At 41.2% G+C, this 16,243-nt stretch overlaps 1 protein-coding gene across 1 annotated transcript in view; it reads left to right on the top strand.

Annotated features, from left to right (window-relative positions):
• The window catches only part of LOC311134480 (egl nine homolog 1-like), a gene marked incomplete at its 5' end in the record, with an annotated part of 115,054 nt that extends 102,594 nt beyond the window's left edge, over positions 1–12,460 (top strand). Inside the window, 3 exons of the mRNA XM_084168166.1 lie at positions 10,034–10,170; positions 10,743–10,810; positions 11,446–12,460. Coding sequence (XP_084024292.1) covers positions 10,034–10,170; positions 10,743–10,810; positions 11,446–11,501 — 261 coding nt within the window. The 3' untranslated portion in view covers positions 11,502–12,460. The remainder of the gene's footprint in view (positions 1–10,033; positions 10,171–10,742; positions 10,811–11,445) is intronic.
• Positions 12,461–16,243: the final 3,783 nt, after the last annotated feature.

The raw sequence follows: 16,243 nt of genomic DNA, 5'->3' as shown, positions 1-16,243 counted from the left end.
ATCTCTAGTTTGTAGTCTAGTGTCTATGGTGTTTCTGGATCTCTAGTTTGTAGTCTGTTGTGTCTCTGGTGTCTGTGGATCTCTAGTTTGTAGTCAGTGGTGTTTCTGGATATCTAGTTTGTAGTCTGTGGTGTTTATGGATCTCTAGTTTGTAGTCTGTGTTGTCTCTGGTGTTTCTTGAACTCTAGTTTGTAGTATGTGGTGTGTTTGGTGTTTCTGGGTCTCTAGTTTAGTCTGTGGTGTTTCTGGATCTCTAGTTTGTAGTCTGTGGTGTCTCTGGTGTCTCTGGATCTCTAGTTTGTAGTCTGTGGTGTTTCTGGATCTCTAGTTTGTAGTCTGTGGTGTTTCTGGATCTCTAGTTTGTAGTCTGTGGTGTCTGTGGTGTTTCTGGATCTCTACTTTGTAGTCTTTGGTGTCTCTGGTGGCTCTGGATCTCTGGTTTGTAGTATGTGGTGTGTCTGGATCTCTAGTTTGTGGTTTGTGGTCTGTGGTGTCTGTGGTGTTTCTGGATCTCTAGCTTGTAGTATGTTTTGTTTCTGGATCTCTAGTTTGTAGTCTGTGGTGTCTGTGGTGTTTCTGGATCTCTAGTTTGTAGTCTGTGGTGTATTTAGTGTTTCTGGATCTCTAGTTTGTAGTCTGTGGTGTCTCTGGTGTTTCTGGATCTCTAGTTTGTAGTCTGTGGTGTCTGTGGTGTTTCTGGATCTCTAGTTTGTAGTCTGTGGTGTATTTGGTGTCTGTGGATCTCTAGTTTGTAGTCAGTGGTGTTTCTGGATCTCTAGTTTGTAGTCTGTGGTGTTTATGGATCTCTAGTTTGTAGTCTGTGTTGTCTCTGGTGTTTCTTGAACTCTAGTTTGTAGTATGTGGTGTGTTTGGTGTTTCTGGATCTCTAGTTTAGTCTGTGGTGTTTCTGGATCTCTAGTTTAGTCTGTGGTGTTTCTGGATCTCTAGTTTAGTCTGTGGTGTTTCTGGATCTCTAGTTTGTAGTCTGTGGTGTCTCTGGATCTGTAGTTTATAGTCTGTGGTGTCTCTGGTGTTTCTGGATCTCTAGTTTGTAGTCTGTTGTGTTTCTGGATCTTTAGTTTGTAGTCTGTGGTGTTTCTGGATCTCTAGTTTGTAGTCTGTGGTGTTTCTGGATCTCTAGTTTGTAGTCTGTGGTGTCTCTGGTGTTTCTGGATCTCTAGTTTGTAGTCTGTTGTGTTTCTGGATCTTTAATTTGTAGTCTGTGGTGTTTCTGGATCTCTAGTTTGTAGTCTGTGGTGTTTCTGGATCTCTAGTTTGTAGTCTGTGGTGTCTCTGGTGTTTCTTGAACTCTAGATTGTAGTCTGTGGTGTATTTGGTGTTTCTGGATCTCTAGTTTGTAGTCTGGTGTATTTGGTGTTTCTGGATCTATAGTTTGTAGACTGGTGTCTATGGTGTTTCTGGATCTCTAGTTTGTAGTATGTGGTGTATTTGGTGTCTGTGGATCTCTAGTTTGTAGTCAGTGGTGTTTCTGGATCTCTAGTTTGTAGTCTTTGGTGTCTATGGTGTTTCTGGATCTCTAGTTTAGTCTGTGGTGTATCTGGATCTCTAGTTTGTAGACTGTGGTGTCTCTGGATCTCTAGTTTGTAGTCTTTGGTGTTTCTGGATCTCTAGTTTGTAGTCTGTGGTGTCTCTGGTGTTTCTGGATCTCTAGTTTGTAGTCTGTGGTGTTTCTGGATCTCTAGTTTGTAGTCTGTGGTGTCTCTGGTGGCTCTGGATCTCTGGTTTGTAGTATGTGGTGTGTCTGGATCTCTTGTTTGTGGTCTGTGGTGTTTCTGGATCTCTAGCTTGTAGTATGTTTTGTTTCTGGGTCTCTAGGTTGTAGTCTGTGGTGTCTTTGGTGTTTATGGATCTCTAGTTTGTAGTCTGTGGTGTATTTGGTGTTTATGGATCTCTAGTTTGTAGTCTGTGGTGTATTTAGTGTTTCTGGATCTCTTGTTTGTAGTCTGTGGTGTCTGGTGTTTCTGGATCTCTAGTTTGTAGTCTGTGGTGTATTTGGTGTCTGTGGATCTCTAGTTTGTAGTCAGTGGTGTTTCTGGATCTCTAGTTTGTAGTCTGTGTTGTCTCTGGTGTTTCTTGAACTGTAGTTTGTAGTATGTGGTGTGTTTGGTGTTTCTGGATCTCTAGTTTAGTCTGTGGTGTTTCTGGATCTCTAGTTTAGTATGTGGTGTTTCTGGATCTCTAGTTTAGTCTGTGGTGTTTCTGGATCTCTAGTTTGTAGTCTTTAGTGTCTCTGGATCTCTAGTTTGTTGTCTGTGGTGTCTCTGGTGTTTCTGGATCTCTAGTTTGTAGTCTGTGGTGTTTCTGGATCTTTAGTTTGCAGTCTGTGGTGTTTCTGGATCTTTAGTTTGTAGTCTGTGGTGTTTCTGGATCTCTAGTTTAGTCTGTGGTGTTTCTGGATCTTTAGTTTGTAGTCAGTGGTGTTTCTGGATCTCTAGTTTAGTCTGTGGTGTCTCTGGTGTTTCTGGATCTCTAGTTTGTAGTCTGTGGTGTTTCTGGATCCCTAGTTTGTAGTCTGTGGTGTTTCTGGATCTTTTAGTTTGTAGTCTGTGGTGTTTCTGAATCTCTAGTTTGTAGTCTCTGGTGTTTCTGGATCTCTAGTTTAGTCTGTGGTGTTTCTGGATCTTTAGTTTGTAGTCAGTGGTGTTTCTGGATCTCTAGTTTAGTCTGTGGTGTCTCTGGTGTTTCTGGATCTCTAGTTTGTAGTCTGTGGTGTTTCTGGATCCCTAGTTTGTAGTCTGTGGTGTTTCTGGATCTTTTAGTTTGTAGTCTGTGGTGTTTCTGAATCTCTAGTTTGTAGTCTGTGGTGTTTCTGGATCTTTTAGTTTGTAGTCTGTGGTGTTTCTGGATCTTTAGTTTGTAGTCTGTGGTGTTTCTGGATCTTTAGTTTGCAGTCTGTGGTGTTTCTGGATCTTTAGTTTGTAGTCTGTGGTGTTTCTGGATCTCTAGTTTAGTCTGTGGTGTTTCTGGATCTTTAGTTTGTAGTCAGTGGTGTTTCTGTATCTCTAGTTTAGTCTGTGGTGTTTCTGGATCTTTAGTTTGTAGTCAGTGGTGTTTCTGGATCTCTAGTTTAGTCTGTGGTGTTTCTGGATCTTTAGTTTGTAGTCTGTGGTGTTTCTGGATCTCTAGTTTAGTCTGTGGTGTTTCTGGATCTTTAGTTTGTAGTCTGTGGTGTTTCTGGATCTTCAGTTTGCAGTCTGTGGTGTTTCTGGATCTTTAGTTTGTAGTCTGTGGTGTTTCTGGATCTCTAGTTTGTAGTCAGTGGTGTTTCTGGATCTCTAGTTTGTAGTCTGTGGTGTTTCTGGATCTCTAGTTTGTAGTCTGTGGTGTTTCTGGATCTCTAGTTTGTAGTCTGTGGTGTTTCTGGATCTCTAGTTTGTAGTCTGTGGTGTTTCTGGATCTTTAGTTTGTAGTCTGTGGTGTTTCTGGATCTTTAGTTTGCAGTCTGTGGTGTTTCTGGATCTTTAGTTTGTAGTCTGTGGTGTTTCTGGATCTCTAGTTTAGTCGGTGGTGTTTCTGGATCTTTAGTTTGTAGTCAGTGGTGTTTCTGGATCTCTAGTTTGTAGTCTGTGGTGTTTCTGGATCTCTAGTTTGTAGTCAGTGGTGTTTCTGGATCTCTAGTTTGTAGTCTGTGGTGTTTCTGGATCTCTAGTCTGTAGTCTGTGGTGTTTCTGGATCTCTAGTTTGTAGTCAGTGGTGTTTCTGGATCTCTAGTTTGTAGTCTGTGGTGTTTCTGGATCTCTAGTTTGTAGTCTGTGGTGTTTCTGGATCTCTAGTTTGTAGTCTGTGGTGTTTCTGGATCTCTAGTTTGTAGTGTCTGGTGTTTCTGGATCTTTAGTTTGTAGCGTGTGGTGTTTCTGGATCTTTAGTTTGCAGTCTGTGGTGTTTCTGGATCTTTAGTTTGTAGTCTGTGGTGTTTCTGGATCTCTACTTTAGTCTGTGGTGTTTCTGGATCTTTAGTTTGTAGTCAGTGGTGTTTCTGGATCTCTAGTTTGTAGTCTGTGGTGTTTCTGGATATTTAGTTTGCAGTCTGTGGTGTTTCTGGATCTTTAGTTTGTAGTCTGTGGTGTTTCTGGATCTCTAGTTTAGTCTGTGGTGTTTCTGGATCTTTAGTTTGTAGTCAGTGGTGTTTCTGGATCTCTAGTTTAGTCTGTGGTGTCTCTGGTGTTTCTGGATCTCTAGTTTGTAGTCTGTGGTGTTTCTGGATCTCTAGTTTGTAGTCTGTGGTGTTTCTGGATCTTTTAGTTTGTAGTCTGTGGTGTTTCTGGATCTCTAGTTTGTAGTCTGTGGTGTTTTTGAATCTCTAGTTTGTAGTCTGTGGTGTTTCTGGATCTTTAGTTTGTAGTCTGTGGTGTTTCTGGATCTTTAGTTTGCAGTCTGTGGTGTTTCTGGATCTTTAGTTTGTAGTCTGTGGTGTTTCTGGATCTCTAGTTTGTAGTCTGTGGTGTTTCTGGATCTCTAGTTTGTAGTTTGTGGTGTTTCTGGATCTTTTAGTTTGTAGTCTGTGGTGTTTCTGGATCTCTAGTTTGTAGTCTGTGGTGTTTCTGGATCTTTAGTTTGTAGTCTGTGTTGTTTCTGGATCTTTTAGTTTGTAGTCTGTGGTGTTTCTAGATCTCTAGTTTGTAGTCTGTGGTGTTTCTGGATCTCTAGTTTGTAGTCTGTGGTGTTTCTGGATCTTTAGTTTGTAGTCTGTGGTGTTTCTGGATCTTTAGTTTGCAGTCTGTGGTGTTTCTGGATCTTTAGTTTGTAGTCTGTGGTGTTTCTGGATCTCTACTTTAGTCGGTGGTGTTTCTGGATCTTTAGTTTGTAGTCAGTGGTGTTTCTGGATCTCTAGTTTGTAGTCTGTGGTGTTTCTGGATCTCTAGTTTGTAGTCAGTGGTGTTTCTGGATCTCTAGTTTGTAGTCTGTGGTGTTTCTGGATCTCTAGTCTGTAGTCTGTGGTGTTTCTGGATCCCTAGTTTGTAGTCTGTGGTGTTTCTGGATCTCTAGTTTGTAGTCTGTGGTGTTTCTGGATCTCTAGTTTGTAGTCTGTGGTGTTTCTGGATCTTTAGTTTGTAGTCTGTGGTGTTTCTGGATCTTTAGTTTGCAGTCTGTGGTGTTTCTGGATCTTTAGTTTGTAGTCTGTGGTGTTTCTGGATCTCTAGTTTAGTCGGTGGTGTTTCTGGATCTTTATTTTGTAGTCAGTGGTGTTTCTGGATCTCTAGTTTGTAGTCTGTGGTGTTTCTGGATCTCTAGTTTGTAGTCAGTGGTGTTTCTGGATCTCTAGTTTGTAGTCTGTGGTGTTTCTGGATCTCTAGTCTGTAGTCTGTGGTGTTTCTGGATCTCTAGTTTGTAGTCAGTGGTGTTTCTGGATCTCTAGTTTGTAGTCTGTGGTGTTTCTGGATCTCTAGTTTGTAGTCTGTGGTGTTTCTGGATCTCTAGTTTGTAGTCTGTGGTGTTTCTGGATCTCTAGTTTGTAGTGTCTGGTGTTTCTGGATCTTTAGTTTGTAGCGTGTGGTGTTTCTGGATCTTTAGTTTGCAGTCTGTGGTGTTTCTGGATCTTTAGTTTGTAGTCTGTGGTGTTTCTGGATCTCTACTTTAGTCTGTGGTGTTTCTGGATCTTTAGTTTGTAGTCAGTGGTGTTTCTGGATCTCTAGTTTGTAGTCTGTGGTGTTTCTGGATCTTTAGTTTGCAGTCTGTGGTGTTTCTGGATCTTTAGTTTGTAGTCTGTGGTGTTTCTGGATCTCTAGTTTAGTCTGTGGTGTTTCTGGATCTTTAGTTTGTAGTCAGTGGTGTTTCTGGATCTCTAGTTTAGTCTGTGGTGTCTCTGGTGTTTCTGGATCTCTAGTTTGTAGTCTGTGGTGTTTCTGGATCTCTAGTTTGTAGTCTGTGGTGTTTCTGGATCTTTTAGTTTGTAGTCTGTGGTGTTTCTGGATCTCTAGTTTGTAGTCTGTGGTGTTTCTGAATCTCTAGTTTGTAGTCTGTGGTGTTTCTGGATCTTTAGTTTGTAGTCTGTGGTGTTTCTGGATCTTTAGTTTGCAGTCTGTGGTGTTTCTGGATCTTTAGTTTGTAGTCTGTGGTGTTTCTGGATCTCTAGTTTAGTCTGTGGTGTTTCTGGATCTTTAGTTTGTAGTCAGTGGTGTTTCTGGGTCTCTAGTTTAGTCTGTGGTGTTTCTGGATCTTTAGTTTGTAGTCTGTGGTGTTTCTGGATCTCTAGTTTAGTCTGTGGTGTTTCTGGATCTTTAGTTTGTAGTCTGTGGTGTTTCTGGATCTCTAGTTTAGTCTGTGGTGTTTCTGGATCTTTAGTTTGTAGTCAGTGGTGTTTCTGGATCTCTAGTTTGTAGTCTGTGGTGTTTCTGGATCTCTAGTTTGTAGTTTGTGGTGTTTCTGGATCTTTTAGTTTGTAGTCTGTGGTGTTTCTGGATCTCTAGTTTGTAGTCTGTGGTGTTTCTGGATCTTTAGTTTGTAGTCTGTGGTGTTTCTGGATCTTTTAGTTTGTAGTCTGTGGTGTTTCTGGATCTCTAGTTTGTAGTCTGTGGTGTTTCTGGATCTCTAGTTTGTAGTCTGTGGTGTTTCTGGATCTTTAGTTTGTAGTCTGTGGTGTTTCTGGATCTTTAGTTTGCAGTCTGTGGTGTTTCTGGATCTTTAGTTTGTAGTCTGTGGTGTTTCTGGATCTCTAGTTTAGTCGGTGGTGTTTCTGGATCTTTAGTTTGTAGTCAGTGGTGTTTCTGGATCTCTAGTTTGTAGTCAGTGGTGTTTCTGGATCTCTAGTTTGTAGTCAGTGGTGTTTCTGGATCTCTAGTTTGTAGTCTGTGGTGTTTCTGGATCTCTAGTCTGTCGTCTGTGGTGTTTCTGGATCTCTAGTTTGTAGTCAGTGGTGTTTCTGGATCTCTAGTTTGTAGTATGTGGTGTTTCTGGATCTCTAGTTTGTAGTCTGTGGTGTTTCTGGATCTCTAGTTTGTAGTCTCTGGTGTTTCTGGATCTTTAGTTTGTAGTCTGTGGTGTTCCTGGATCTTTAGTTTGCAGTCTGTGGTGTTTCTGGATCTTTAGTTTGTAGTCTGTGGTGTTTCTGGATCTCTAGTTTAGTCTGTTGTGTTTCTGGATCTTTAGTTTGTAGTCTGTGGTGTTTCTGGATCTCTAATTTGTAGTCAGTGGTGTTTCTGGATCTCTAGTTTGTAGTCTGTGGTGTTTCTGGATCTCTAGTTTGTAGTCTGTGGTGTTTCTGGATCTCTAGTTTAGTCTGTGGTGTTTCTGGATCTCTAGTTTGTAGTCTGTGGTGTTTCTGGATCTCTAATTTGTAGTCAGTGGTGTTTCTGGATCTCTAGTTTGTAGTCTGTGGTGTTTCTGGATCTCTAGTTTGTAGTCTGTGGTGTTTCTGGATCTCTAGTTTGTAGTCAGTGGTGTTTCTGGATCTCTAGTTTGTAGTCTGTGGTGTTTCTGGATCTCTAGTTTGTAGTCTGTGGTGTTTCTGGATCTCTAGTTTGTAGTCTGTGGTGTTTCTGGATCTCTAGTTTGTAGTCTGTGGTGTTTCTGGATCTCTAGTTTGTAGTCTGTGGTGTTTCTGGATCTTTAGTTTGCAGTCTGTGGTGTTTCTGGATCTTTAGTTTGTAGTCTGTGGTGTTTCTGGATCTCTAGTTTAGTCAGTGGTGTTTCTGGATCTTTAGTTTGTAGTCAGTGGTGTTTCTGGATCTCTAGTTTGTAGTCTGTGGTGTTTCTGGATCTCTAGTTTGTAGTCTCTGGTGTTTCTGGATCTTTAGTTTGTAGTCTGTGGTGTTCCTGGATCTTTAGTTTGCAGTCTGTGGTGTTTCTGGATCTCTAGTTTGTAGTCTGTGGTGTTTCTGGATCTTTAGTTTGTAGTCTGTGGTGTTTCTGGATCTTTAGTTTGCAGTCTGTGGTGTTTCTGGATCTTTAGTTTGTAGTCTGTGGTGTTTCTGGATCTCTAGTTTAGTCGGTGGTGTTTCTGGATCTTTAGTTTGTAGTCAGTGGTGTTTCTGGATCTCTAGTTTGTAGTCTGTGGTGTTTCTGGATCTCTAGTTTGTAGTCTCTGGTGTTTCTGGATCTTTAGTTTGTAGTCTGTGGTGTTCCTGGATCTTTAGTTTGCAGTCTTTGGTGTTTCTGGATCTTTAGTTTGTAGTCTGTGGTGTTTCTGGATCTCTAGTTTAGTCTGTGGTGTTTCTGGATCTTTAGTTTGTAGTCAGTGGTGTTTCTGGATCTCTAGTTTGTAGTCAGTGGTGTTTCTGGATCTCTAGTTTGTAGTCTGTGGTGTTTCTGGATCTCTAGTTTGTAGTCAGTGGTGTTTCTGGATCTCTAGTTTGTAGTCTGTGGTGTTTCTGGATCTCTAGTTTGTAGTCAGTGGTGTTTCTGGATCTCTAGTTTGTAGTCTGTGGTGTTTCTGGATCTCTAGTCTGTAGTCTGTGGTGTTTCTGGATCTCTAGTTTGTAGTCAGTGGTGTTTCTGGATCTCTAGTTTGTAGTCTGTGGTGTTTCTGGATCTCTAGTTTGTAGTCTGTGGTGTTTCTGGATCTCTAGTTTGTAGTCTGTGGTGTTTCTGGATCTCTAGTTTGTAGTCTCTGGTGTTTCTGGATCTTTAGTTTGTAGTCTGTGGTGTTTCTGGATCTCTAGTTTGTAGTCTGTGGTGTTTCTGGATCTCTAGTTTGTAGTCTCTGGTGTTTCTGGATCTTTAGTTTGTAGTCTGTGGTGTTCCTGGATCTTTAGTTTGCAGTCTGTGGTGTTTCTGGATCTCTAGTTTGTAGTCTCTGGTGTTTCTGGATCTTTAGTTTGTAGTCTGTGGTGTTCCTGGATCTTTAGTTTGCAGTCTGTGGTGTTTCTGGATCTTTAGTTTGTAGTCTGTGGTGTTTCTGGATCTCTAGTTTAGTCTGTGGTGTTTCTGGATCTTTAGTTTGTAGTCAGTGGTGTTTCTGGATCTCTAGTTTGTAGTCTGTGGTGTTTCTGGATCTCTAATTTGTAGTCAGTGGTGTTTCTGGATCTCTAGTTTGTAGTCTGTGGTGTTTCTGGATCTCTAGTTTGTAGTCTGTGGTGTTTCTGGATCTCTAGTTTGTAGTCAGTGGTGTTTCTGGATCTCTAGTTTGTAGTCTGTGGTGTTTCTGGATCTCTAGTTTGTAGTCTGTGGTGTTTCTTGATCTCTAGTTTGTAGTCTGTGGTGTTTCTGGATCTCTAGTTTGTAGTCTGTGGTGTTTCTGGATCTCTAGTTTGTAGTCTGTGGTGTTTCTGGATCTCTAGTTTGTAGTCTGTGGTGTCTCTGGTGTTTCTGGATCTCTAGTTTGTAGTCTGTGGTGTCTGTTGTTTCTTGATCTCTAGATGTGTGAGGAGAGCAGCCTATCATATCGTAGTATTAACGTGTGTAGAGATCAGCCTATCATATCGTAGTATTAACGTGTGTAGAGATCAGCCTATCATGACGTATGATTAACATGCGTGTGAAGATAGGGGCCTATCATATCGTAGATGTGAAAGGTTGATCACCGATATGTTTCTTGGCTCTGAGTGTCTCCGGGTTCCCAGCAGAACTATTTTCCTGTTAGATTATTCTTTCCCTTTGCTCAGCAGGAAATACCGTTACCAGGCCGCTTCCTATCCACAGCTCTCCTCCCTTAGCCCTCCTTGACTTGGAGTGTGTCCCAAATTGCACCCCATTCCCTATACAGTCACTACTTTTGACCAGAGCCTAACGGGCCTTGGCGAAAAGTAGTTCATTCTAAAGGGAATAGGGTGCCATTTGGAACGTAAACCCAGAAGGTGGAACTAGTTCCATGTTTGTAACCGATTCAGCCATATGCTCTTTAAAATGGGCCTTCACATCCTGTCAAACAGTTGTTGCTTTCAATGCTGCTATGATTGGTCTGTTGACCTTTTTGTCAAACCCATTTCTTTCTTAAATAGCTACAGCAGAGTATTAGATACATCTGTTATCTCTCGTTCTATTGTCGTGGTCTGTTCTCACATCTCTGCATATATTATTTGGTTCTATTCTAGGAACATGGGGATATTCTGATTGACTGACTGATTTGTTTTTCCAGGAACATGGGGGTGTTCTGCGTATCTTCCCAGAGGGTAAAGCTCAGTTTGCCGACATCGAGCCTAAGTTTGACCGGTTGCTGTTCTTCTGGTCAGACAGACGGAACCCACATGAGGTCCAGCCGGCCCACGCTACTAGGTCGGTACCTTACCTGGTCAGCGACATAGAACACCTGTCCATTAACCTGTCCATTAACCTGTCCAGAACAGAAACTCTCAAGCCTCCTTATAACACACCTTTATAACTCATCTCATAACACACGTTTATAACACATCTCATAACACACTCGTATAACACATCTTATGATACGACTTCATCGCTCATATTATAACACACTTTATAACACATCTTAACACCTTTATAACATCTTATAACCCACCGTTATAACATCTTATAGTATGAAAATGTATGCACTCACCAACTGTAAGTCGCTCTGGATAAGAGGGTCTGCTAAATGACTAAAATGTAAAAATGTAAAATAATATACCTTTAACACACCTTTAACTCCTCTAATAACACACCTTTATAAATCATCTTATAACACACCTTTTATAAATAATCTTATAACACATGCTCAACCCTCAGCCACTCTCAACTCGCAAACAGCTTATAACACACCCCCACCTGTCCCACCTGTCCCATCTGTCCCACCTGTCCAGAACTCTTGTCTCTGATCTATGGTCTCTCCCTGCCTCCTCCTCTCTGTCCAGGTATGCCATCACAGTGTGGTATTTTGATGCTGATGAACGAGCCAGGGCTAAAAAGAAATACCTAACAGGTAAACCTCTTACTATGAGGATGTCGCTGTATATACCGTAAAACTTGAATTAATAGCCCAGGCGTTTTATTTACTTCAATCACTGAACACGACAGGCTTCTATTAGAGACAGGCTTCTATTAGAGCCAGGCTTCTATTTCCTTAATGTACACAGCTTCTGCTCAATAAAATGTTGAAAAGACTACCACACTGTTTGTGACCAGTATGACCAGTATATACATTACAGAGACTAGGCTGCGTATCATACACCCTGATTTTGCGCTTCAGCACCATGAATTTGATGTTGTGTTTTCTTTTTGGTGGCGCCATGGCTAGTAACGATGACAGGATTTTTAATGCACACGACCGAGGAAATATCATAATGTGTCCATGGTAACCTGGTAAACAATTTATTTAGACCCAGTGTTTTATTTTAAACAGCCGTTTATTTGCGGAAATGTGTGCCGATGCCCGGATATTAAAAGGGACAGGTGGCTGTTAAACACCTTTCCACAAACCTACTAGGAGAATCATCTCACTGTCAGTCCTCTACTCTAAATCTGACTCTCTGTGTCTCTCTCTGTGTGTCTGTCTGTCTGTCTCTCTGTGTGTCTGTCTGTCTCTCTGTGTGTCTGTCTCTGTGTGTGTGTTTCCAGGAGCTGGAGAGAAAGGAGTGAAGGTGGAACTGAACAAACCATCAGACCCCAGCTAGTGAGAGAGAGGAGAGGAGAGGAGAGGATGGGAGGAGACCCCCCATCTACCAGCCATGAAGTGAGAGAGAGAGAGAGAGAGAGAGAGACACACAGAGAGAGAGAGAGAGACACAGAGAGAGAGAGAGAGACACAGAGAGAGAGAGAGAGAGACACAGAGAGAGAGAACTAAAGTGATTTCTTGTTCTTCACTTTCCCTGGAGCTCTACTGGTGGACTGACTCCTCAACTGACCTTGAATGTCATGACGTCACAGGACTGTCCCCTCTCTGTCTGTGGCCTAAATGGGAACCTATTTCATACGTAGTGCACTAGTGACCAAAATACATGCTCATTGGAGAATCTCCATTGAAATAGCTTTTTATTCCACGACTAGACTATGGGCCCTGTTCAAAAGTAGTTCACTATGTAGGGAAAAGGGTGCCATTTGGGATGAAGTCTGTGGCCTTTTGGTGAAGACAGAATACTGAGACAAAAGAGCGGACATTTAGAGAACGCTTCGAGCTTCAGAAACCAACCAACCCCTGAGAGACTGTCATTTTGTTGTCTTTTACTGTGTTCTGGTTTTGTGGTAGATTCCTTAAAGGTACAGGGTCCATACTTACGAACTCTGAGTTGACCGTATTGCGTGTGCGCCTCGTGGTAGCAAGGCTTCTAATTGTGACATGTTTTCCTATGGGAAAAGCTAACAGCTAGCATAGTTTTAAAAGGTTTAAGCAGAGGGTTAATTCAGAGTTCGTAAGTATGGACCCACAGTGTTTTGCATACACTTGTTGTGTTAATGCTGTTTACATGGAATAAGCTGTTTTAAGCTTTTTGTTAAATGAGCTTCTGGAGGTTTTTGATAACATGAGGAGATATCTAAATTAAAAAGGGTTTTGATAACATGAGGAAAGATCTCAATTAACAAGGTTTTTGATAACATGAGGAGAAATCTCAATTAAAAATATTTTTCAGACAGTATTTTTGTCTCCTGTTTTATGTAGTCTTCAGTCACTGGTGCTGCACAGTGAAGTGTCTATAACCCTTGCTGCTTCTCTCTCTCTCCTCTCTCTCTCCTCTCTCTCTCTCTCTCTGTCTCTCTCTCTCTCTCTCTCTCTCTCTCTCTCTCTCTCTCTCTCTCTGTCTCTCTCTCTCTGTCTCTCTGTCTCTCTCTCTCTCTCTGTCTCTCTCTCTGTCTCTCTTCTCTCTCTCTCCCTCTTCTCTCTCCCTCTTCTCTCCCTCTTCTCTCTCTCTCTCTCTCTCTCTCTCTCTCTCTCTCTCTCTCCCTCTTCTCTTCCTCTTCTCTTCCTCTTCTCTCTTCCTCTCCCTCTTCTCTCTCTCTCTGCCTCTCTCTCTTCTCTCTCTCCCTCTTCTCTCCCCCTCTTCTCTCTCTCTCCCTCTTCTCTCTCCCTCTTCTCTCCCTCTTCTCTCTTCCTCTCCCTCTTCTCTCTCCTCTCTCTCTCCCCCTCTTCTCTCTCTCTCCCTCTTCTCTCCCCCTCTTCTCTCTCTCTCCCTCTTCTCTCTCCCTCTTCTCTCTCCCTCTCTCTCCCTCTCTCTCTCTCTCTCTCCCTCTTCTCTTCCTCTTCTCTCTTCCTCTCCCTCTTCTCTCTCTCTCTCTCTCTCTGCCTCTCTCTCTTCTCTCTCTCCCTCTTCTCTCCCCCTCTTCTCTCTCTCTCCCGCTTCTCTCTCCCTCTTCTCTCCCTCTTCTCTCTTCCTCTCCCTCTTCTCTCTCTCTCCCTCTCTCTCTCTCCCTCTTCTCTTCCTCTTCTCTCTCTCTCTCTCCCTCTCTCTCTCTCTCTCCCTCTCCCTCTCTCTCTCTCTCTCTCTCTCTCCCTCTCTCCCTCTTCTCTCTCTCTTGATATGTAATGAATGATACTTGGTTGATGACGCATTGTCCCTGTAGGAGTTCCTTTAGTTGTCCCATACTGCCACCTACAGGTCAAATCAAGACTTTCTGGGAACAGACTGTAGTCAGTTCGATCACAATCATGGAATGAAATATGCCATTCGTTTAGAGGGATGAAATTATGATTGTTTTTATGTGAACTAATCCAGTTCACCAATAACAACTAACATGTTTAATGTAGTTGAGAAGTCTTGCGAAGCCATTTTGAATTCCAGAGTACAGTCAAATAATGTAAACAGATGTTAAAATAAGCACTTTAATATTATACAATACATTTCACATCAAATTCCTCAAATCAAAACCCCTTCAACATTGTAAAAAGTTGTTTTTATTTTTATGAAGCACTCTTTTGTCAAAAGAAGCACTTAATATAATAAAAGTTAGATCCCCATCAAATGTATAGTATATAATAATATAATAATAATAATAATAATAATAATAATAATAATAATAATAATAAAACAATATGCCATTGCTCTACCAATTGAGCTACAGAGGACCATATAGTTAATACAGTGTAATGCATGGCCTATCCATATCTAATTTATAGTACATGGTTTATGAACTGATACACAAAACGACGCCGGATTCAAAACTTTGAGTTTCTCAATTTAAATAGTATACAAAATTATTGCAACCAATATAATGTTATATATATATGGGGGATACAACCCCATCCCAGCTCTGCAGATTTTTTGCTGCGAAGAGACAGAATCATTTATTTTGGTACTGTCCATATGTAGCTTGTTTTTGGTCGCAGGTTCAGGAATGGCTGAAGAATCCCAACATTTACCTGGAGCTAACTGCAAGTAACTCTGGAAATAGCACTGCTAGGTGATTTGAAAAGTCACAGTCAATTGATCAATATTATAATACTCTTAGCAAAAATATTTATATTTTAATTTACAATCTGTAGAAACTATGAGAAGAAAGGTTCAGAACTTTTGTGAAACATCACAGCACAGTGGGAAAATATATGGGAGCTAGAAATCAAAACTGGATGGTCTTCAGAGATAGATGGAAGGGGTTGAGGGCCTGCACGGACTTGCAGTAGCCCTGAGACCACTGTGCAGAGTGCAGAAGAATATCAGCCCACAGAGAGAAGCAGGAGATTGAACTTCACTCAACGTTCTAGAGTTTTCCTGTTAGTTAACACTATCAACGTTTCCCTTTACTGTGGCAACTGTGATCGAATCAATGGCAACATTAGCCACTTTCAATGCAACATACCGAAATAAAACTAACCATGCAAGATATTTTATTCTAGGCAGAATGCATTTAAGCATGACTCAGCCCGCACTCTACACAGACCGGTGCGGCATAACCAATCAGAGCTGCAGTAGGCCTATATGCAAATAGACCATTGACATATATGGATCTGTGCCATTTACTTTGAACTGGACTGTGTTTACAGTATGAGCGGTGGTGAGTAGATGCGCTTGTTTTGAGATCAAAGCGAGAGCTGCATGTAGCCACGTGTCCACATTTAGTTCATATCCTTTGCTAGTTAATGAGTTATTAGCCCAGTTATAGATCATTTATAGTCCAATGGGGGAGTGATTGCTTCCTATAAGAGCACAAAACGTGTATATTTCTAGACATCTTTGAAAAGCCAGTCAGGTAAAGAGCTTTTTTTTTTGTCTTAAAGGGGCAGTGTTGTATTTTGAGACAGGCTTGCATAAGCTAAGTAGCCAATAGGCAGAGGGTAGCATGATTTGTCTGATTCTCTGTAATAATGGTATGGGAATAATAATGCATTTTATTTTGTAAAGTTGTTTCTTGCATCAAACAACACAACAACATTTTCAGTCCCCTCCTTATCTGAAGGACAAGTGGATAAACATGTTATTGTCAAGCCCTGCATGTTTTTTTTCAGAAAGTCTCATGGAATGTAGGCCTACATTGAACACCACACATTGGCTGCTACTGTAGGCTGAATGATAGAACAGCTATTTCCATGTTAAAATGTTATGGGATGCATTTTCTCCATAGTTTTTGATGGTAGGCCACTCTGGTAGGCCTACATTATGATCAAATAGCCACAGTAGCCTACTGGGCCACTGTTAAAACTGTAACTGAAAGTGGGTACAGCCTCAGTGTTCACAGTAAACGCTCGCTGGAAGTTGTACAGAATTTTCACAACATTCAAGTTTGTGCTCAGCCTGAAATTAGCTCAGTGATGAGAGGGAACAATGGTTGAACACTAAAAAATATACTGTCAGTAAAATGTATAAAGTATGTACAGTGAGGGGAAAAAAGTATTTGATCCCCTGCTGATTTTGTACGTTTGCCCACTGACAAAGAAATTATCAGTCTGTAATTTTAATGGTAGGTTTATTTGAACAGTGAGAGACAGAATAACAAACAAAATCCCTCCTGAGATGTGTCCAAACCTGGTGGCCAACTACAAGAAACGTCTGACCTCTGTGATTGCCAACAAGGGTTTTGCCACCAAGTACTAAGTCATGTTTTGCAGAGGGGGTCAAATACTTATTTCCCTCATTAAAATGCAAAATCAATTTATAACATTTTTGACATGCCTTTTTCTGGATTTTTGTTGTTGTTATTCTGTCTCTCACTGTTCAAATAAACCATTAAAATTATAGACTGATAATTTCTTTGTCAGAGGGCAAACGTACAAAATTAGCAGGGGATCAAATACTTTTTTCCCCTCACTGTATGAGCAGGAAGTAGAAGCCTAAGTATTGTTGTCCATTAGTTTAATCCAATTAGGGGCCAATTAATCCAATAGGGGAAAATAATAAAGTAGGAAAATATATTTAATAATATACAGTACCAGTCAAAAGTTTGGTATGTCATCATAGTGGTCTCTGACTGGTGGTCATCATTTGGTGTG

The sequence above is a fragment of the Coregonus lavaretus genome (genome assembly GCF_964263955.1).
Source record: "Coregonus lavaretus genome assembly, chromosome: 1".
In the NCBI taxonomy this organism is placed as follows: domain Eukaryota; kingdom Metazoa; phylum Chordata; class Actinopteri; order Salmoniformes; family Salmonidae; genus Coregonus; species Coregonus lavaretus.
This window is presented reverse-complemented; position numbering and strand designations above follow the sequence as displayed.